Source organism: Crocuta crocuta, unplaced genomic scaffold, assembly GCF_008692635.1.
Source record: "Crocuta crocuta isolate KB4526 unplaced genomic scaffold, BGI_CrCroc_1.0 scaffold549, whole genome shotgun sequence".
NCBI lineage: Eukaryota > Metazoa > Chordata > Mammalia > Carnivora > Hyaenidae > Crocuta > Crocuta crocuta.
The window spans coordinates 1513301-1537297 of NW_027529169.1; the positions used below are offsets into that span (position 1 = coordinate 1513301).

Consider the following 23997-nt stretch of genomic DNA (forward strand, 5'->3'; position numbering starts at 1 on the left):
AATATTATTTAATATTTATTTATTTACAAAAATTTAATCCCAAGATTGCCTTTTTCCTCTCAACTTCTATGGGCCAGGTCTTTTTGCTACCAGTCCAAGAGTTTAAAACCAAAGACAGCTTAATAATTAGATACAAACCTGATTTAAAAAAAAAAAAATCACTCTAAGCATCCCTAAACCAAAATATAAATGGTATCTGGAGGATCTGCTACTAGTGATGAATCATGTCACTACTTATTCCAGAGCAGAAACAGAATCAGAATTAACTATAATGACTTCTTAGAGATAGTGCCAACATTAACGGAGTAGCTCTCTACAGCATGTTAGCCCCTAACATTTAGCCCCAGGGTTGGCTAAATCAGCAAAGAAAGTGACCTACCTAGTTAGGCACCTCCCCAAGTCAGCAACACACTAGGAACTATTGGGGCAGTAAGGTCAGCAGGTTCCAAGATGGAAGAAAAGGACACTGCAGAGCCAGACCCTAGGATACATGAGAGATGGGGAAAGTTCTCACCTCTAGAAAGCATCTTCCTTGGGACCTTCTCTTTGTTTTTCTCTTTGTCTTCCTTTTCAGAGACATCCTTCGTGGATTTTTCTTCCTCTTTGTCAGAGGGGCAGCTGATGTGTAACTGAATTATATCCTTGGACAAGGGGAAAGAGGTATATAGTCAAAGGGGGGAAAGGATTTCAATTCTCCCACAGGATTTTACTCTCCCTTGAAATCTCATAGAAGGGAAATCTTGGGTCGCAGCATTCTCTTACAGAAGATAGTATTTTGTTAATTAAATTGTTTTAGCTTTTGTTCTGCCAAAAGGGTAAAAAGCCAAGCCTTTTCTGCTAACAATCATAGCCACTATATGGAGAGCTCAAATTACACTGGCTGTTCTTGGCATAGGAACTGGATGGATATGGTTCTAACTGCCACAGGGAAAAAGTGTGGGTGGGAAAACAAGATTCAACGCTGGGATCGCCTCATCTGCATCATCTCAGGTGGTCCAGGTGTGAAGACCTATACGTCACGCTCTCACCCATGCCCCCTGCTTTACCGCAACCACTTGTTTTGAAGCCCCTTCTACCCTGATTTCCAAGCCTAACGTTGATGCTGTGGTTGTTATACTACAGTTTACCAAACAATGGTCACACTCAAAAGTTAGATTTACTCATATAAAGGACCTACCTGGGTTTCTAGTGGCCCATCAGCAAATGGAGCAGAGGACTCCTCACACACTGCTAGGCTGCGCACCAACTTCAGCTTGGAATTAGACTGAAAAAAAAAAAAAACCAAACCCCAAAAACCCAAAAAAACAAACTTATTATCCACTTGGTTGACATTCAGAAAGCTTTTCGCTGAATGAAGGGTATCCTCTTTGGGTCTGTTAGTTGCTGCTTCCATTAAGTAGGTTTTTTTTGTTTTCCCCTTCAAACAGGACTTACTTGCCAGTTCCTGATTTACTTCAAAGATAATTCCCCTGTTTACATTAGTAGACATAAAAACAAAATGGCTACCTTGAACAGATGATAGGAAAACCACTTCACTTAGCTTTCCCTCCTTTGTCTACAATTTCAGATTCAAAGGTTTACTGAAAACACACAGTAGCAGAGCTTAGTAGACACTGGATTTAAGAGCCAGAAGTCCTAGCTTCAACTCTTGCTTTTGTGCTTGTGAGCTATGAGACCCTGAGCAACCTACTTGACCTCTCTGGATCTTTGTTTTTCCTCAATAAAATGGGGATAAAAATATTTAAAGGATGGCTTGTGAGAATTAAGTGACATAAAGTATGTAAACATAGTGCCCAGAACAGAGTAGATAACAAATGCTAAATGACTCTAAACATGAGGTGGCAAGGGTATGGAAAGAAGTGTCCAAGAAAAGAGTAAAGAGAGAGAAAATGTTATAACATTTAGGATTTAATGTGGTAAACAGCTAATACACTTGGTTTACTTTCACTGGCTAAAGAATACTTTGCAAATCATTGTTCTCCTAAGGATCACCAAAGCCAAAAATTATAGAATTGACTCATTGGAAATCTACCAATACACATTTACTAAGAGTTCTTATAATAAAATCAAGGTTTCCAGTAAATACAATAGCACAAAACACAGCATGTGTGTTCTGGGTTGTGGAGTATAGTGAAAAGAACTTGCAAGACTGAAGAACTGACTTCAAGCCAAGTTCTGCCACTTACTAATGAATATCCTGTCAAATTCATTCAGTCTCTATAAACCCAAGTCTCCCCACCTGTAAAATGGACATAACAACTGTCTTATTTATCTCAAAAAGTTTGGGTGGAAATTAAGTAGAAGTGAACACCCTCTATTGTAAACTTTAATATCAAGCCCATCACTGTGGATTAGGCCATGTCAGGCAAGACAGAGAGTCAATTTATCCTAGGTGTGGTCTTCAAACCCCAAGCCACATACTGGCTGAGCCACTCCCAAATTCTGCCACTGCTTTTTTTGGGGGGGGGGGTTGAATAGACACCCTTAATTATTACTCTGGTGACAATTCTCACTGCAAGAAAGATTAAAAAAATTTTTTTTTATTTTAGACTGGGGGGGGGAGAGAGATAGAGAGAGAAAGAGAGAGAGAGAGAAAGAGAGAAAGAGTGTATCAATGGGGGAGAAGGGAATAGGAAGAGAGACTCAAGCAGGCTTCACACCCAGCACAGAGCCCAATGAAGGACTTGATCCCATGACCCTGGGATCATGACCTGAGCGGAAATCAAGAGTTGTATGCTCAATTCACTGAGCGCCCCAGGCGCCCCAAGAAAGGTTTAATATTTTACTGTTCCCTCAACTAAAATTAAAAAGCCATCACACATTAACACATATAGTCCTCCTTGATAACACTGCTCAAAATAATCTGTGATGTGCTAATTTTATCATAAAATGATTAAAAACAAAATCGTCTTCCCCAGCCCAACTTAAAAATCCCACCCCCCCTGCCAAAGGCTGTATTTTTAGGATGTCCAAAAATGTTAAGTCATTTCTACTAATGGTGCAGGATTTATCTTAAATGATAAATGGGAAAAAAATGTTGGAGGAAAAAATAACACTCATATAGTGCTCCAAGAGAGACCAGAGGTGAGCAGGGAAACTGGCTTTCCAGCAGAACCAGTATCAATGCACTCAGGCTTTGTGAGGCGTTAACGGCTGGGCATCAGAAATAGACTGTGGCTGAACTAAAGATAATGGAGGAAAATAAAGCAAGACCCTCCAATAGGAAATGTGTGCATGCATGTGTGCACATTCACAATTAGAGTATTAAGTACAGGCAGAAAAACTTTGCCTGTATATAATCCAAATAAATTAGGTATTAGTGATAAATCCATTGTGAAATGTATTACTAATAATGGTAGAAAAGAAGCTACAGTAGTCCCCCCTTATCACCTGGGACACTTTCCCAAAACCCCCAGTGGATGTGTAAAACTACAGATAGTACTGAACCTATATATATTAGTTTTTTTCCCATACACACATACCTAAGATAAAGTTTAATTTATAAATTAGGCACAGTAAGAGATTAACAATAAAATAGAACAATTATACTATAACAAAACTTACATAAATGTGGTCTCTCTCTCCTAAAATGTCCCACTGCACTGTACTCATTCTTTTCCTTGGGATGATATGAGACAATAAAATGCCTGCATGCTAAGATGAAGTGAGGTGCATGCTGTAGGCATTGTGACGTATCATTAGGCTACCACTGACCTTCCGATGATATGTCAAAAGGAGGATCATCTACTCCTGGACTATGGTTGAAGTGTGGTTAAGTAAAACTATGGAAAGTGAAACCTCAGATAAGGGGGGGACTTCTACATAGAGAAAGGGTTCTCACCTTGGCTCTTTTCCTGGCATGACCATGGCTGGATGTCCGCCTCTGTTACAAGGGGATTAGAAAATATTAAAGGTGTAGAAAATCAACATTTAAGTTAAAAACAATACAAGTTTACAAAGAAAAAGCACTAACTGTAAAACCATTACAATAGCTAAGCTATGATGAGACCCACTTAATGTGGTTATCCCCCCCACCCCCCTCTGCTACAATTCTAGTAACTGTGACATGGAAGGGACCACAGGTCACACAGACGAACCACCACTTACCATGAAGAAAATGAATAGGAAGACACTTACTGGTTAGCCTATTTCAAAGGTTAATACAAATTGCTTTTGGATAAACCACAGAATTCTCTCTTGATTAGGAGGATTCTGAAAATGTCACTACCATAGCACTGACAGTGTTTTTTTCCCCCAAGCATGATCGCAGGAGCCTATTTAACCCACAATGGACAGGTAATATGGTCCTTAATCATCACTTATAATAACATCTTTATAGGAAAACACATTCAGAGTTCCAACTTGAGATACTCAAAGGACGTGTCCCTATGGCTGCTGATATGGAATGAACACACTTCTTGCCAAATGCCTCCCTCTGTGAAGATGAGGATTCTCCCAGTTCTAAGCTCCTGGTTGTGGCTCTTATAGCCTGTCTGGGACAGGACAAAAATAAGGGAGCATGGAAGATATGGACAAGACTTCAAGAGCAATGGGAGGGTAAAAAGAGTGGGTAAGGAGCAGAATAGAAGCTGACAAAGATGAAGAATGAGAGCCTGTGGTAGGAAGTGGGGAGAAACAACTAATTAATTGATGGGGTTTCTGAACAGCTGAAAAGTCAAAACGGGGGCTTTTGGGAAGAGGTGAGGTAGGGTTATATATGGGATGAGGTACCTAGGGCTTCAGATGTTTGGAATGGAACTCACTGCCACTGGAGTATGGAGAGGACTGAGGTTGGATGGGGAAGGGAACACAAGACAGAGGCAGAGTACCAGCCTGGTCCTGGCAGGTGAGGATTTCTCTTTCCTTTGTCCTCTTCGCTAGTTACCAGACAACACTGCCACAATGCAAAATGGAAAGCCAGGGAGGCAGATGGAAAGATTAAGAAACGATGGTGAATCTGGTCAATGTAAGAGATGTCACAGTAAGGGAAGAGCCATAGTCCAGGAATCGAAACAGCATTCGTCGCTTTTTTCAAAAAGGTAGTAACGTACACAGAGCACAAACATTCAAGAGGTATAATGGGGGTATATACAATAGGAAGTCTCCTTTCATATCCATCCCCCAGCTACCTGGTTCTCACCTAAAGACTCAACTAGTACTGACTTTCTTTTCAGTAGTACCGAATTTTTCATATCTTTTATGAATATGTATAAGCCTATTGTATATGTGCACACACAGGCTTTTTTTTTTTTTTAAACCAAGTAGACGTATATTGTACACACTGCTCTCAACCTCGCCTTTAAACATTTTTTTTCATGGATGTTATTCTATAGAAGATCTATCGTTTTTCTTAATATATAATATGGTATTGCACTCTGTGGCTATCCTGTAACTTACTTTACTAGTCCCTTAAATTGCACCATTTAGGGTGTTTCTGATCTTTTGTCCATACAAACAATGCTTCAATGACCACATCATTAAGCATATCTACATATACAGTGTATCTGTAGACCAAGTAAAAAAACTTTTTCTAATTAAAAATTTTATGAAGTATTGCCAAATCACCCTTCAAAGAGGTTACACCAATTTATAGCCATACAAGCAATGTATGAATCTGCTTCTTTCCCAGTATGGATAGTTATCATTTCATTGTCAAACAGACACTGGAAGTCTAATATGTACCAGGCACCATGCTAACTACTGGAGTATACAGAGAGAAAAACCACAAACCTTGTCCAAAAGGGACTCATAATCCTGTTGGAGAAGACAGACAAATAGACAATTATAATACAGTACAAAAGCATTACAGAAATAGTTACGCAGTGCTATAGGAGCACATGGTGCAAGTGTCTAAGCCAGACCCAGTAATTCACAAATACATACATTCACAGATATTGAGTGCCTGCAGAGAACTGTGCTGGGCCTTAAGAGATACAATGGTGAGCCCAAACTGACCTAATCCTGGGCCTCACTGAGCTTACAGTTCCGTGAAGGAGATAGAGATAGGCATTACTCAAAGAATTATACAGTATAGACCTGCAGTGGTTAAGTACAGTTGTCAAGGAAGGCCTCCTGGAGAAAGATGCATCTCAACTGAGTTTTGAGGGATAATTAGGTATTAGACAGACGCTGGCATGGGAGGTTCAGGGGTTAGAGGAGGCCGAGAAAAGAATACCATGGAAGGCATTCTAGGCAGAGAAAGCATGCTTTCTCCAAACTTTTCGGCTCTTATAACAGGGACCAATGAATCAGAAAATGCTGAAGCACAGAATGCCAGAGGCAGAGGGCTGGCAGGCAAGGGACTAGGTCACAATATGCCATCCTGACAAATCTGGGTCTTAGCCTAGGACAATGAGACACACAGAAAGTTTGAAAAGAATGAACATAATCAGATCTTAATTTCATGGCCATTTGTATAAAGCAGTTTGGTGGATGAATCCAAAAGGACCACAAATTTAAAGGCAGAAAGCCCCACTAGGAGGTCATACTCAGATAGTTGGCTGAAGGTCGGTGTTAAGTCAGGGTTAATTTGTCTGTTCTAAATTGAATCACAGAACCTGCCTTTTATAGCACTGTTTGCATGTGAAAGATGTTCTGAGTTCCAATTACTGATTCTAATAATACATCTCACACAGTGCAAGTAATGAAAAGACTTCTTTCTGCAAACTTTCCAATCCCAATTCATAAGAGGCACTCCCTTGACAGCATCAGTAAGACCCCTGGGGAGACTTCCAGGGTATGAGTTGGGGGGGGGGGGGGGGGGAGAAAGGGGGTAATGCGCATGGAGGAGGGCACTTGTGGGGATGACCACTGGGTGTTATATGGAAACCAACTTGACAATAAACTATTATAAAAAANAGGGGTGTGGTTGGGGGGGGGGGGGAGGTAGGAGAAAGAGCAGAATTTTTAGTGCTGTCGAAGTGGGACGTGATCTGTTGGGAAATGGTGGAGGAGAGGGGGCTTCTGAAGGGCGGGACAAGATTAAAGACTTCTAGAAGGAGCAGGAGCTCCAGCAGATGGCAGCAGCAGCTCCACCTACTCCAGCAGCAGCAGCAGCAGCAAGTCAGAGAGGAGGTGGGCTCCCTTGCAACCTCCCACACCACCTATTTGTATTTCCGGGTGAAGACATTCTTGAAGTGAGTGTCTATAAGGTGTGTAACACGTATACACATCCTTTCTTTTCTGCCTATTTTCAAGGAGTACACACAACAGGAATTCAGAACACCACTTCAAGTGGTCTCCTTAGAATAACTTGGATCCAGAAGTTCATTTAATTATTATCTTCCATGTAACATGACAGCACATAATTAAACATTCGTCACTTATCTGTCCTGAGGATTTAAAATTCATTACTGGTATCAGTGGAGGCTGAAAGTATCCCTGCAACAGTGGCAGACTGTTTCTACAAACTCTGGAAGGATGGGCAGGGAATGACAACTCACATGCAAAGAATAATGGGAAGAAAAGCAGCCAGGACAGAGATCTGGCAGACTGTAAGTGGAGAGACAGTGGAAGAACAGGGAGCAGGAGAACAAAATATTTCAGAGAGCTGTCCGATTTTAATTCATCCCTTTATGTTGTTGCTGTTTTAATCTCCTAAGAAGAAAAAGCCTAGAGAATTGGGTTGTCAAAAGAAATTATGTTTCAAGTTTCCAGGCCCTCCAAAATGTGGCTGCCACTGCTTTTTAAACTAACTGCTTACTGTTAAGACGTCTATCTCCCAAGCATACAATATAGACCAGTCTAACCCGTGGGCATGAAGGAAAGGATTTATATAATTTGGATCTGGGTAACACAGGAAACTACTAGTGACCACAGAGGACAGAAGGACTGGAACAGGTAAACTAGAGGAGGCTCAGAGTCTGAGCTGCCTGGGTACCAAACAGGAGCCCTGGAGGAAGATCTGCTGGCCATCTACTGCCATCCTATCTGCATCGCACTATGAATTTGGATGGAAAACAACATGGCAACCAAAGAGTGAAATTCTTCCTACTCACTTACCAAGTGGCAAGTTCAGAGATTATTTCTGACGCAGAAAATGCTGACTGCTTTAACACGACCAGGATATGAATTTAACACTCTGTGTAAAGCCAGGCAACTGTAGTTTTAAGAATTTATTGTATAAGCCATATTATGACTTGTTAAATATGTGTTTGTATACAGTTTATTTTTTGCTAGTTAAAAAATATCAAAATGTAGCAAGAACCAGTGTAACTCAGGTCTGAAAGGATTAGGAAATGACTCTGTCTTCTTTAGACTTCCCTGTGGACATTCCATGATAAATAAGGAAGGAGATAGTTCTTGAAAGCTGGAAAATGGGTTTTTTGTGTGTGTTTTTTAAAAAATTCTTTAATGTTTTATTTATTTCTGAGAGAGAGAGAGAGAGAGAGACAAAGAGAGAGTGTGTGAGCAGGGGAGGGTTAAAAAGAGGGAGAGACACAGGATCTGAAACAGGCTCCAAGCTCTGAGCTAGCTGTCAGCACAGAGCCTGATGCAGGGCTTGAACCCATGAATGTCCGAAGTCGGATGTTTAACCAACTGAGCCAACCAGGTGCCCTGAAAATAGGTTTTTATAAAGAATCAAGTGACTGGCTTCTTACAGATTGCCAATACCAATTATGATGTTTCTATTCTGGTATAGTGAGCGTGCATATGATGCACTTCTAATTCTTACCTGTGTCTCCTGACGCAAACCAGTATCTTCACTCTCTTTCTCAGTTTCTTCCTTACTTGGAGTCTTAGATACAAACTTGTTTTTGTTTACAGATTCTTCCACCAGTTTTTTTTCTGATTCTTTCATTATTTCGAGGGTCTCTTGAGTAGTGTTACTGTTAGACATCTTCTTCAGTATAATACAGTAGCCTCTATGGACTCCTAAAGAAACATCAAACACATTAAACAGGAAGTGTTTAGACATACTTAACACACACACAAGACTTGTATTTCACATACTAGTCTGCAGCAGTTACCTTGTAACCCAGAAAAGGGTCCTGGAATAATTGCTTCCCCTGGATTAATTTCTTTCTTTTTTTTTTTGGATTAATTTCTTAAAAAAAAAAAAAAAAAAAGCTTTACTGACATAGGGGTGCCTGGCTGGCTGTTGGTGGAACATGCAACTCTTGATCTTGGGATTGTGAGTTCGAACCCCACACGGGGTGTACAGATTACTTAAAAAGAAAATTTTAAAACAATAGTAAAAGCTTTACTGAGGTAAAACTGTCCTATGATAAACTGCATTTATTTAAAATGTATAATTTGATGAGTTATGAAACATGCACACACCTGTGAAACCACCCTTGTAATCAATATAGTGAGCACATTCATCACCCCAAAAGTCTCCTGATCTTTTGTAAGCCCTTCCTCCCCTCTCCATCATCCACGACCTACCACTGATCTGCTGTTACAGAGATTAGCCTGCATGTTAGAATTTTACATCATACGTTATCTGGATTCTATTACCCAGCATAATTACTTTGAGATTCACCAGGATTCGGTTCTAAAGCAATGTAGTATGAGTCCTCTTAGCACTTTCTTTGTGCTCTCTTGTTTCCTACAGAAATCTGCTCACATTTTCAGCTTGAGCACCTGATAGAGTTAACTCACTAGACTCTCTCCAAAAAGAAGGGAAACACCATAAAGCTCTCTTCACCACCAGAGAGGAATACTCTCCTTTCCCCAAAGAGAACTTCCACAGTTACCACAAACAATGTTACCAACTTCAAGTGTCTACCCCACCCAAAAGCAGCAAAATCAGAAGATGGTTATAAATTCTTAAATTCTTTCCTTTATCTTAAGCAACCGAAGAAGGAGAGAACTCTGTAGTCAGCTGTCCTTTAGAAAAACTGGGTCTCTCCCTGAAGGAAGAGAAAGTCTTGGTTTTGTTATTCACTATTCGGTCACTCTATGGCCTCCCACTGATAGAGCATCCTTATTGCAGGGGTGGTTATTGCAGGGGTGGTTCGCTCTTCACTTACTAGCGACAACTGGGAAGTCTTGCAATGAAGTCAACACAGTAACCCACCGCACACACTCAAACACAAGTTTGCAGAAGTTCCTCCTTACATAGATTACAGACTACTTCAATCTGGAATGGTTCTTTCCTTTCTTTAATAAGATAAAACAAGACGGGCGTCGGGGTGGCTCAGTCAGATAAGTGTCCGATTGGCTCGGGTCATGATCTCACGATTCATGAGTTTGAGCCCCACGTTGGGCTCTGCGCTGGCAGTGTGCAGCCTCCTTATGATTCTCACTCCCTCTTCTCTCTCTGCCCCTCTTCCACTTGTGCTTTCTCTCTCTCTCAAAATAAATAAACTTAAAAAAAAAAAAAAAAGATTAGAAACCCTCCCAGACTTTATATCTATTGCATGTGGCCTTAGCAACAGGGCCAAACAAGTAGCAATGATTCAAGAAAACTGTCACATCAGGCATTTTTTCCTCCTTCAAGTAAGTTTAAATGATAAGACCCTGCAGGCTCTTGAGCACAGGGAATCTCATTCTGGCATAAGTTTAAACAGTCTGCAAGATTATTGCCTTGCTCACCTTGTGGTGACTCCTGGCTGCCTATAGACTTACTTTGCACAGGGCTACATGAAGGCCCTTTAAAATAAGAACAGAGAGGCATACGTACAGTCATTGTCATAGTTGAATTTAAGAGGACAAATACTGGAATAAATGAACTACACAATAAAATGGGCAATATTCTATTTTTTAATTATTTGGATCTATTACCTAGAGGATTCTATAAAAAGACTTATAACCTACAAACCTATGAAGCTTTATGGATCACTGGCTGTACATGAAGACTGCATATACACGTGTGTAATTTTTCTCCCATGGGTAAATCCGGCATCCATTCTCTTCAGTTTGAAGTGTAATAAAACCCAGCACATGCTTTTCCCATATCTTTTAGCTGGGAAACATCGATAGAGATCAGAATTGGAAGGGTTCTTAAACAGGACTTCATGCAATTTCCCCCCACAACCCCTATCAGACCTCCTCTCTGTACCTTCCCGAGAGGGGCCTGCAAGCAGCTCCTAGAAAACTCCCAGCACAGTATCATCGCACTACTTCTTTTTTTTTTAAATATTTTTATTTATTTCTAGGAGAGAGAGAGAGAGACAGCGTGAGCAGGGGAGGGTCAGAGAGAGAGGGAGTCACAGACTGAAACAGGCTCCAGGCTCTGAGCTGGCAGTCAGCACAGAGCCCGACGCGGGGCTCGAACCCACGAACCGCGAGATCATGACGTAAGCGAAAGTCGGACGCTTAACCGACTAAGCCACCCAGGCGCCCCGTCATCGCACTACTTCTTAAGCAGTCTTAACTCTTACACGCTATGGTTTCTCCTATAATGAGTTATAAACGGTTTCATTCTTGATGCTAAATCTGCTGTGGAGTCTCACAAATTTAAGTCTACTTTTTTTATCATGGAATAGAACTTGGATCTTCTTTTTTCTAATGTTTTACTTATTTCTGAGAGAGAGACAGCGTGAGCAGGGGAGGGTCAGTGAGAGAGGGAGGTACAGAATCTGAAATAGGCTCCAGGCTCTGAGCTGGCTGTCAGCACAGAGCCCGATGCAGGGATCGAACCCATGAACCATGAGATCATGATCTGAGCCAAAGTCGGACACTTAACTGACTGAGCCACCCAGGTGCCCCAATATTTTTCTTTTTCAGGCTTAAATAGCCTCAAACAGATTTCTCTGTCAGAAAGAGAATGTGAGGGTTGGGGAGTAGGGAAATTGGATGAAGGTGGTCAAAAGGGGGCAGCTTCTGTTTTATATTCAAAAGTTGCTAAGAGAACAGATCCTAAAAGTTCTCATCACAAGGAGAAAATTTTTTTTGTAGCTATATAAGGAGATGAATGTTAAGTAAACATTGTGGTACTCATTTCATGGTATATATATGTCAAGTCATTATGTTGTATACCTTAAACTTACACAAAATTATATGTTAATTATATTTCAACTTAAAATGGGGGACAGTGATACAGAAAAATATAAAGCAACTGGGTGTTTCTTTTTCCAGGCCTCAATTGCCAAATAGGTATATTTTTTCAAATCAGAATGACAACTTCGCAGCTCCCCTTCACACATAAGCCAGAAAAGTCTCAACTATCTGGATACTGAGACTAACTTCAGTGTCCAAACGCTGTTTTCAGCCAAAGCACTATGGGGAAAAATCAACAAACAAACAAACAAAAAAAGGTCTTTCATAATAGCCACCTGTGGAATGTGGTCATATATTCCAACTGCAGGGTCTTAAATTTTTTTCTTTCTTTCTTTCTTTATTTTTTAAGCAGGCTCTATGTCCAATTGTGGGGCTTGAACTCAACTCCGAGATCAAGAGTTACATACTCTACCTAGTGACTGAGCCAGCCAATTGCAGTTTTAAGGAGCTAAATGGTTTTCTTCATTCATTGGGAAACAAACAAAACAAACAAACAAAAACTTGAGCTTTAGATTCTTAAAAACACCCATAAGACAGTGATTAATGATCCATCTACTTTTAAGAATTTTGGTAGGCATTTCCACTGAGACTACCAGCCTCTTAAAGAGCTTTAAAGATAAAGTAATTCTTACTCCAAGGAAAATGCAAATAGCAGAGGAAGACGTAACCTAGCACACTAGTCAAATCTCCCCCTTCTTCCACACTTAACAGTCTAGCCCACATTTTCTTATTGGTGTTTGCCTTCCTCTGAGGACACATGATCAAGGAAGGTGACCCTATCCCTGAGTCTGAGAAGGTGGGCTAGATCAATTATGGTATTTCTGTTTCCTTTTTGTGACTGGTTTGGGAAGGGACAAGTGACTCAATCAGCACCTGTGAAATATGAGAGGACTTTGCCAGGTGAGTGGTTTCAAAGAAAAGCCACTAAAAAAAAGGGGAGGGGAGGTCATTCATTCTATTAAAAAAAAAAAAAAAGCCACTAGAAAAAAATGGTTATTTTCTACTGAAGGTAGTCTTGTGTGTAGATGATGCAAGACTACAATATTCTATCAACTCACAGAGGATGGTGGAGCAGACAGAATAAGCCTGGATCCTTGATGCTATGAGCTAGATGCAATTACTCAATCTGGATCCCTCTAGCTCTGTACCTCCCAATATGTGAGGTCATTAGTTCTATTATCATTTAAGCTATTTTGAGTTGAGTTTACTGTTCCTTCTAGCCAAAAGCATCCTGACATATCAGAAATGCTATGTGAAGAGAGAGACTATCTGAACCAGAGAAGTCCAGCTTTGTAAGTAGAAATAACTGACAGACAGAAAGAGGATAATAATCAGCTAAATTTTTCGGAGTGCTTCCACAGTGTTAGGCACTATCCTAAAGTGTTTTATGTATCTCGTTTAATCTTACAACAATCTTATGAGACACATAATTTATTATCACTATTTTATAGATAAGTAAACTAAGGTACAGAGAAGTTAAGTAATTTAAGGTCATACAACTGGTACATGGCAGAACAGGACTCAAAGCCAGGAGATATGGCTTTAGCACTTGCTTTCTTAACCTTTATCCAATACGTCCAGTAAGGGACAGATGTTCAAAGACTAGGCAGAATGTAAAGTCTACCAAGGATACAAAAGAATCATGGAATCTCATAACTGGAAGGGGACTCAGAAGCTTTGTCATTTACCTCCATCCTTCTACATCCAGAGTCCTTCTCAGTCAGCTTCCTGAATCGTAAGACTGAAAAATGGTCGCCCTGACTCTGTATACTTTTAGCGAAGGGAAAGTCTTCTCCAGAAACAAACCTTTTTTGGGAGGAAATTATAGAGACCAAACTCATCTTCCTATTCTTCCTACCACTGGCCCCAGTTTAGTTCTCTGTGAAAGTCATAAAGAACAAGCTTAGTCCTACTTCCATGCGAGCCCCATACAGGAGACAACGTTATCTTACTTCTTTTTCTAAATATTCCAGCTTCTCTCTCTTTCTCTTTCTGTTAGGTATTATTATTTTTTAATTTAAACACATGTTAGTTAGTTAATGTATAGTGTAGTATTGGTTTCAGGAGTAGAACCCAGTGACTTATCACTTACATTAAATACCGAGTGCTCATCCCAACAGTGTCCTCTTTAATGCCCATCACCCATTTAGCCTTTTAGGTCTTCCTCCCACCCAACACCCCTCCAGCAACCCTCAGTTTGTTCTCTGTATTTAAGAGTCTCTTATGGTTTGCCTTCCTCTCTTTTTATTTTTCCTTCCCTTTCCCTAAGTTCATCTGTTTATCTGTTTTATTTCTTAAATTCCACATATGACTGAAATCATGTATTTGTCTTTCTCTGACTGGCTTATTTCACTTAGCCTAATATACTCTGGTTCCATCCACGTTGTTGCAAATGGCAAAATTTCATTCTTTTTGATTGCTGAGTAATAATCCATTGTATACGCACACGCACGCACACACACACACCCCTCACATCTTCTTTGTCCATTCATCAGTCAATGGACATTTGGGCTCTTTCCATACTTTGGCTATTGTGTCGATATAAACCTTGCTATCAACCTTGGAGTGCATGTGTCCCGTTGAATCAGCATGTTTGTATCCTTTGGATAAATACCTAGTAGTGCAACTGCTGGGTCATAGTTTATTTTTAACTTTTAGAGGAACCTCCATACTGTTTTCCAGACTGGCTGCACCAGTTTGCATTCTCAACAGTGCAAAAAGTTTCCCCTTTCTCTGCATCCTTGCCAACATCTGTTGTTTCCAACATGAGTTGTTAATTTTAGCCATTCTGACAGGTGTGAGGTGGTATCTCATTGTGGTTTTGATTTTTATTTCCCTGATGATGAGTAATGTTGAGCATCTTTTCATGTGTCTGTTAGCCATCTGGGTGTCTTCTTGGAAGGGCTAGGAAGACACTTCATGGTAAAGTGTCTATTAAAATATATTATACAGGGGACACTCTGAGACAGAAAGGCATTTTCTCCCTTTTACTCTATGGCCAAGAAGAAAGAATGTAAGCAATAAGATAATAGGAAGAGGCTAAACATTCTGACTTACCCTGTGGCAAAATTCCTATAAACTTTCCTGTCCTTTGCCAATCAATTTGTATATCAAGAGTAAATTACTCCCAACTGATACTCATATTTTTTAAATTGTTTAAAATCTGGGGGCTCAAGAGAATGGATAAATAAATTGGTGTATGTTCACTGAATACTGTTAAGTCAGGTCTTCAAATCACATGGTCTTAGTTTCCTCACCATTTTTTGTCTAAGATAAAAGAAGCCACTCTCAAGTTAACAAAGACTAGTTATAAGAGGTCAGAGTGTTACTACTCGTTGAAAAATACACTTAGTTCAAAATTGTATTGCTTGAGCTGAGGCTCTCTTTTGTTCTCCAAAATAACCTTTTACTACGGCCATTTCCAGTCCTGCAATCCTATGTAGAAGTCTCCCCTTTTTCTTGGGGCAACAAATTCCTGGAAACACATTTTTCAATGCAAAAAACGAAAGTTGCAGCTGAGGGGCAAAACAATTTATTAACTAAAAAAAAAAAAGTCTTAAGGAGCAAGAATAAAGCTAGTAAGAAACAGGTTAAAAGCAGAGAAGTAATTTCCACTCTTCATGGGTTATTCAGTATAGAGAGAGAATGAAGGGCTTGGGATGGTTAGAAAAGGAGAGAAACTATTTCATATGTAACTTGACTAGAACAAAGCAAAGACATTAATGTCCCAGGAGAGCCAAGATATGTGCTTTCCTACAACCTATTTGTGCACATTGTACATTTCATCCTGGCAAACAGCATAACTTTAAGACAGAATGTCTCCTGAGGACACTCAGTGGCTCAAAGCTGCAGAGAGGGGACTGCCAGAAGCAGGGGGCAAGGAGAGAGTGAGGAAATAGGATCATACAGGGGAGGATGATTAGAAGCCAAATGTTTTCAGGGAGAATACTGCATATTCCCCATAAATTTTTTGACTGCCAAGGTAAGTACCTTCCAGAGCACAGTGAAATTATATATCCTTCCATCAACTCATAAACAACTTTCCAGGCATAAGGCCAAAAAGAATTTATTATATAGGGGACACTCAGAGACAGAGGGCATTTTCTCCCTTTTAATCCATGGCCAAGTAGAAAGAATGTAAGGAAGAAGATAATAGGAAGAGGCTAAAAATTCTGACTTACCCTGTGGCAAAATTCCTGTAAACTTTCCTGTCCTTTACCAGTTTGTATATCAAGAGTAAATGACTCCCAATTGATACATATATTTTTAAAATTGTTTAAAATCTAGGGGCTCAAGAGAATAGATACACAAACTGTATATTCATGGAATACTGTGCTATAATAAAAAAGAATGAACTTTTGGTATTTGCCTTCCTCTGAGGATACATGATTAGGGAGCCCTAGGAGATGGATCTTAATTAGGTACACCAACTATGGTAATTGTTTCCTTTTTGTGACTGGTTTGGGAAGAAAGAAGTAACTCAATCATTACCAGTGAGACTAGGGAACTTTGCTGGGCACATTACTGAAATACACAAAAACATGGATGGATCTCAAAACTATTATGGTAAGTAAAAGAAAGCAGAACTCAGTTAAAAAAATATGTAGGTTCATTTATATGAAGTTCGAGGACAGGTAAAATTAAACTACAGTTATTTAAATCAGAAAGTGCTTGCTTTGGGTTTGGGGGTAAAATACTGGCATATGTTATCCTTCAAGAGTGATAAAAATATGCTATCTTATTTGGGGTTATGGTTACATGGGTTTATGCAACTGTCAAGCCTTATTAACTGAATGCTTAAGATTTGTGCATTTTATTATATATTACTTAAACACAACCCACATACCCTCTTAGGAGTCAAGACAATGGGGGACAAAACATCTATACAGTTAGAATGGCAGGCTGAAACAAAACCAAACAAGTCTATGTGTTCACGTGTGGCAAGCCTATTCCTAATTTTTAACTGGAGTTCGGAGAAAAGGAAAAAACGCTAATGTATACTGAGCACAATTATGAATCTGGTGCTTTATGCACTTCAACTCACATCTACCTACGTAGTTAAGCAACCACTACTAAGTGACAGACCAACCAGAACTCTGGTACTGTTTGATTCCAAAGTCTAATTCTTTCTGTGACTTTGATTTATTGTTTCTATACATTATTTTATTTAATCCAAACAAAACTCTTTGTCGGGACATCTTTCAGATGAAGAAACTAAAGCTCTGAGGAACTAGATAACTTTCCCAAGTTAACACAAGAGGGGCAAGGGCAAGATTCCAGCCTAGCTGTGTCAGATCCTAAAGTTGTAGGTGTCCCAAGGTGGACATTCAAGAGTGTTCTGGGGCATGAAGTGTGAGATGAGAAGGGTGCCTAGGTCCGAGGCCTCTCTTCAGAGTGTTGGTGGGGACAAATTTCGGGGTTCAAAAATTAGGTTTCATCTTTCCCCTCCATCTGGGTCACTCCTCATTACTTCATAATTTTTAGTTTACAGAAGGTATTTTATTTGATCTTCTCAAGGTATAAAGTATTATCTCCATTTTTGAATGAAATACTAACTAATCAGAAATATTAAATGAATTGTTCAGGGCTATCCTATGTGTATAAGGAGGCACTTCAAAGGTCTTCTTGATGGCAAAATCCAATGTCCTTTCCACTACAGCACTCAAAGGAGAGAAACCAACAACAGTGTGATAACTGCATGCCTAAAGAGGTACATGGCTCAACAGCCCTGAGAGGACATGAAAGAAGGCCCTAAGGTCCAACACTCCCTTCTCTTCAAAGAGAGAGAGCAGAATATGGGGGAATAGACAGTAAAGTACTTACAGAACATGTAAGGCTACAGTTATGTGAGAGTCACTAAGTCCTTTAAGGACGTCAAAAGTCAACTGTCATAGGTTTCACTAGTACTAGGCGAATAAAAATAACAGCAATAACAATTGTGCCAATTTTCTAAATCAGGGTCATGTTAAGAAAATCACTCTGCTCTATAAATGCAAAAGGATTCACTGGTGTGTAAGGAAGGCCTTAGGCATTGGCTGATGTCCAGAGCAATTCCCTAGGCAAAGTAAAGAGAAAAACAAGATTAAAATGTTCTGGACATGTACCCTCTTTCGTTCAATATCTGCTATGGCTGTACTTGCCCTGAAATAAGAACTGCAGGTGCTTTTGATCAATGGACTGAAATGCTGGGCTTCATTACAATTTCTACCAGCTCCTCTAAATTCTTTACCAAAAATGCCCATTCTACTTCTGTGAGCAAAACAGAACAAATCAAATTTCCTCCTCTTTCAAGCAAATAGCAGCAGTGGGGGCCTTTCCTTCTGCTGCTTCCCATATCTTTAGCTTTATCATAGTAATGCTGCTATGTAGAAAATATCACAGAATCTCAGGGATGGAAAGGACCTTGAAAGTTCACACTGTCTTTTCCCATGCCCTGGCAAAATTGCTCCCAACTCAATCCAGAGAAGACATTCTAGAAAAAAAATCACAATTTACCTACTGTTCATGGCATTTCAGGATGCCTTCTATTACTAACTCAAATGCCATGCTGGTTAAGATTATCTTGCCCTCCTGTGATGACCTTAGAGGTCAATGCCACCGCTTGTTAGGTAGAGAGGACACCTAGGCCAACAATTTAGTATTAGAAGAATTATTTCAAAATATAAAAGAGAATGTGAGATTGGCCGGGGAAATGAAAAAAGAACGATCTAGTTTCATATGAAGGAGCCAGGAACCTTTAAGAATCATTATTCCTTAACCCTCTGCTGCAAAGGAGAGCGTGCTATTTACTTGGCAATATCCAATCACCTCTTCCTTAACAGAACCACTGGTTTTTAGTTGGGCACATGGCTGCCTGGAAAAAAGTAACACATATCCCAACCTCCACTGTAGCTAAATATGAGCACATGACTAAGTTCTAGTCCATGAGACATAAGAAGCAGTATTACGGATTGAACTGTGTGCCTCTCTAAATTCATATGTTGAAGCCCTAACCCCCAGTATCTCAGAATGTGACTGTATTTGGAGATGGAGCCTTTAAGGAAGTGATTAAGTTAAAATGAGGCTGTGAGAGTGGACCTTAATCGAATCTGACTAGTATCTTTGTAAGGAAAGGAAATTTAGATACACAGAGAGACCTCAGAGATGTATGGGCAGAAGAAAAACCATGCAACATAGGCTTCTGGAGAAACCAAATCTGCCAATACCTTGACCTTGTACTTCTAACCACCAGAACTATGAGAAAATAAATTCTGTTGTTTAAGCCATCCAGTCTGTGGTATTGTGTTAAGATAGCCCTAGGAAAGTAACACAAGTAGTTAATACAACTTCTATGAAGTATCCTTAAAGGAAGAGGGTAGCCCTTCTTTACTTATCCCTAATTCCTGTTGGCTTAAATGTAGAAGGAAAGGCTGGCACATTAGCAGCCATCTGGGACTGTGAGATGATACTAGGATTGAAAACCATAGATTGTGAAGCAACAGACAAAAGAAACCTGGGACCTTGACTAGAGAAGTCAGACTAGATGGACTACCTCTAAATTTCCTGAATGTGAGAAAAATACACTTCACTCTTAATTAAGATACCATTTAGGTACATAAATGCACATGCGTGCGCGCGCGCGCGCGCACACACACACACACACAGTAATTCTGATAAAAATATAAGAATTCCTTAATTCCTAGAAGCAAGGAATCCTGCAGCAACACTCTGGAGCTTATATGTATTTGAGAGGGAAGAGGTAAAATAAGTGAAAGTTGGTATTTTTAAAAAGATTTTATTTTTTAAATTATTTTAATGTTTATTTTTGAGAGAGAAGAGAGAGAGAGCTCAAGCTCGCATGAGTAAGAGAGGGGCAGGGAGAGAGAAAATCCCAAGTAGGCTCTGTACTGTCAGTGCAGAGCCTGACATGGCACTCACACTTATGAACCATGAGACCATGACCTGAGCCGAAATCAAGAGTTGGATATGTAACTAACTGAGCCACCCAGATGCCCCTAAAAGATTTTATTTTTAAGTAATTTCTGCACCCAACATGGGGCTTGAACTCACAACCGTGAGATCAAGAGTTGCATGCTCCACTGACTGTGCCAGCCAGGCACCCCAAAAAGTTGGCATTTTATGCAGGATATAAGAGCATCACTCTTGTGCTCTGATACTACCTCTGCTGCAAAGAAAAGGCTAAACATAATAATAGGGTGAATTAGGGGGAGTGTCCAACAAAATAACATTCAGTCTCCAGAGTGTAGGAGGCAGCAAGCATGCTGTAGTGGATAAATTTATGTATGGACTTTGTAGCTTGACATGAATTTGGCTATGAGACTACTGTTTCCACAACTTAGTAATCAGGTAACTGAGCCTCCTGCCTCATTTGTGAGACTAGGCATAATGCACACCTCATAGACCCACTGCAAAAACATGTGAGATAACAAATGCAATGGACCCATGAACAGTTACGTAATCAATAAATTTTAGTTCCCCTGAATTGTATTCCACAGTAAGAAGGAAGAGTAAGATAACTGAAAGACCTCTTTTCCTTGGCATCTTGTATACAAACGCTTTCCCAATCAGCACAGGAACTACTGATAACCTGCAGGGATGAGATTCTTCTCTATTTTAATGATGAGCAGAGAGTAAAAGACTGTAAGAAAGAAAAAAGGAAATTTTATTTTCCCCTTAGTGTTGGCTTCCTATTTTTCTCGGTACTTTGGTATTTTAAGAACTGGATTTTTTTTGTTTGTTTTTGTTTTTTTTAAAGGGGCATCTGGGTGACTCAGTTAATCGTCCAACTTCAGTTTAGGTCATTCTCCTGGTTCCCGAGTTTGAGCTCCACAATGGGCTCTGTGCTGACAGTAGAGAGCCTGGAGTCTGCTTTGGATTCTGTGTCTCCCTTTCTCTTTGCTCCTACCCTGTTTGCACTCTGTCTCTCTCCCTCTCAAAAAAATAAATAGACATTTAAAAAAAAAAACAAACTTTTTTTTTTTTTTTTTTTAAGTCAGTTCAGGGAGGGGCACCTGGATGGCTCAGTTGGTTAAGTGTCCAACTTGATTTCGGCTCAGGTCATGATCTCACAGCTTGTAGGATTGAGCCCCACCTCATCTCGGGCTCTGCACTGACAGTGTGGAGCCTGCTTGGGATTCTCTTGCCCTTCCCCTACTTGTACACGCTCACACACTCTCTCTCAAAATAAATAAATAAATAAATAAATAAACAAACAAACATTATTTTGAGAGAGAGAGAAAGTGAGAGACAGAGTGTGAACAGGGAAAGGGCAGAGAGAGACGGAGACACAGAATCCAAAGCAGGCTCCAGGCTCTGAGCTGTCAGCACAGGGCCTGATGTGGAGTTCTAACCACAAGCCCTGAGATCATGACCTGAGCTGAAGTCAGACGCTTTACTAAGCCATGCAGGTGCCCCCCTCCTCCAAAAAAAGTCAATTCAGGTAAATGAAAAAAAGTTCTAAAATAAAGAACTCCAATGTTTGATATAGCTGTAAGCACAAACGCAAGGCAAGAGACCAATCACTGAAGAGTGCTAGTTTCTTCAGACTCTGTTATCCGCGATGGCTGGTCAGATGGCTTAGATCCCAAGGAGTCCTCACTTCTAGACTGCTTATTATTGATCACTCTGTTGTGTGCACAGAGCTAGTCACTTTACAAATAGATACTATCATTCCTTTTTATAGAAGAGTAAACTGAGGATCAATGTGATCAGACAGCAAATTTGGTTGACTCTAATTTGAAAATATATACCCCAAAATCTGATGCCTTCCTACATGTCCACTGCTACCACCCTGGTACATAACACCATCTCTCTTGGTGGAATGACTGCAATAACCTTCTTACTGGTTTTCTGCTTCCAATCTTGCTCCCCTACAATATTTTCTAAACATAGCAGCCAGAGTGATTACGAAAAAACATTTTCAGATCATGTTACACCTTTGCTTAAAACCATCTAATGGGTCCCCATCTCCGAGCAAAAGCGAAAGTTCTTAAAATGACCTACAAAACCTTAAATAATCTGATACCAGCTTGCCCTCTGACTCCATCTCTTACTCTTCCCCCCACCAACTTTTGCATGTCCAGTCACATTGGCTCCCCCTAAGCCCTAAACCCACTTTCTAGTGATGACTTTTGCTGTTCCTTCCTTCTGCCTGGAATGATCGTTTTCCAGATAACAGTATGGCTTGTTACTTTTTCTTTTCAGGTCTTTACTGAAATGCCTTTCTCTGGTCACAATAACTAAAATTACAAAACCCCAAATGCTTCTTAGCCTACTCCCCTAAGACCTCTCCCACAAAAAGTTACTCAACCAGACACCAAGCAGACTGTTTACTTCTCTCTGCTTAACAGATAAATCTGAAGTTTGTCTTCTTCCTCCTCTGAGATAGAAAGTGACAGTATAATGAAAATTTCACATTTCACTCATCTCAAAAGAAGAGAAAAAGCAAACTCACAGACCTCCTGAGGTCTCTTTTAGTCCTTCAAGTCTGTAAAGAGCCAAGCATGGCAGCACTGGAGAAGAGAACAAAACTCACCATAATTTCTCAAGTATCCCTGATATAAAATGTAAAAAGAGAAACACAATACTCTTTATTGACTTCTTTTGTTTACAAGATCTAGAGAGGGAATTTTCTTAGTATGACTGACTCCTTCTCAATCTCTAAAGCTAAGGTACAGGAGAGGATAACATGCCATGATTTGCTATGACAAAGAACACTGACTGAGTGAAATCTCCTAGACCTATGCCAATAAATATGAACAAGCTAGGAAAGTGAAGACAGAAAACATAGAAGTAACCCCCAGCTAATCCTCTCACTCCAGACAAATGGTGTGCCAATATATTATCAATAAGAATCTACCATTTTAGAGTGGAAGAGAAACAAGGAAAATCAAGTAAGAAAAAAGTTGCCAATTTCCGACTCAGCTTCAGAGCTACCAAAATACGCAAGGCCTCTCTAGATACAGAGACAAATCTCCTCTGGTCTAGAAGGCCAGCGTCTGACTTAGACTTGGCGTAAGCTCCACTGACTGCAGCAGCAGCTTGATTCACAAATAGGTGGTAGGTGTTTCCTACCATGTCTTCTTCCAATCAAATCACATTAGGAAGATCACAGTGTTTATATTAAACTGAAAATTTTGAAAGAGGAAAAAAAAAACACCTTACACCATTCTTGAAACATTTTATTTCACAGCTCTATATACAGTCTCGGTATTAATGTCATATATCATTGGGTAAATGAATTCTGCAAGGTTGAATGATGATATGTTTATGTTCTATCTGCTCATTGGCCCCCAGGTCAGCCAATCTGATCCAGGACTCCATGGCAACAGGCTCTATCACTAAGAGCTACAAGATAAGATTTCCTCTGCCTTTTTTTTTTTTTTTTAAATAAAGCATTTCCCACAGAAACTGCTGCAAATACTGTCAAAAAATAGTCTTCTCAGACAAAAAAATCCTGCTGTTCTGATATGCTAAAAATGAATAGTGGAAGGAAAGAGTGAATGGCAATGACAATGAATCTATGCAAATAACAAGGGATCCCCAAAACTCCAGAGATTTCCCCTTGTTTAATTTCAGTAGAGAAATTCAGGAAACCTTGAACTATGAAAAACCAACATCAAGATAAACTGAAGATTAGTATTAGGGGAGTGCTGCCTGCCTGAAATCACAGTATTGGAGTTTCCCAGGCCACAATATATAGGGAGAGCTAAAAGTTTTAACTTAAGACAGCCAACTTTTGGGGCCTTGGGTAGCTGGGACAGTTAAGCATCCAACTCTTGGTTTCGGCTCAGGTCATGATCTCACGGTTTGGGTTCGGCCTGCATCGGGCTCTGTGCTGGCAGTGTGGAGCCTGCTTGGGATCCTCTGTCCTGCCCCTTCCCTGTGTGCATATGCAAGCTCGCTCTCAAAATAAATAAACTTAAAAAAAAAAAAAAGAAGAAATTTTTTTAAAAGACAGCTAATTTTGTAAGTTTCCCATATTTTTTTTTGAACTGTTAAAGTGAGCCTCAAAACTCATAGATCTCAGGTTCTTATTGCCCCCATTTCTCA

General features: G+C 40.0%; 1 protein-coding gene across 15 annotated transcripts in view; it reads right to left on the reverse strand.

Moving 5' to 3' along the window:
* Window positions 1-23997, reverse strand: part of R3HDM2 (R3H domain containing 2) — a 119016-nt gene that overhangs the window by 34722 nt on the left and 60297 nt on the right. For all 15 annotated transcript variants that reach the window (XM_077757546.1, XM_077757548.1, XM_077757547.1 and 12 more), the window contains 4 exons: window positions 8675-8874; window positions 3842-3883; window positions 1178-1264; window positions 515-641 (listed from right to left, as the gene is read on the reverse strand). In XM_077757546.1, the coding sequence (XP_077613672.1) occupies window positions 515-641; window positions 1178-1264; window positions 3842-3883; window positions 8675-8839 (421 nt within the window). In that variant the 5' untranslated portion in view covers window positions 8840-8874. Of the gene's footprint in view, window positions 1-514; window positions 642-1177; window positions 1265-3841; window positions 3884-8674; window positions 8875-23997 lie in introns of those variants that run through there.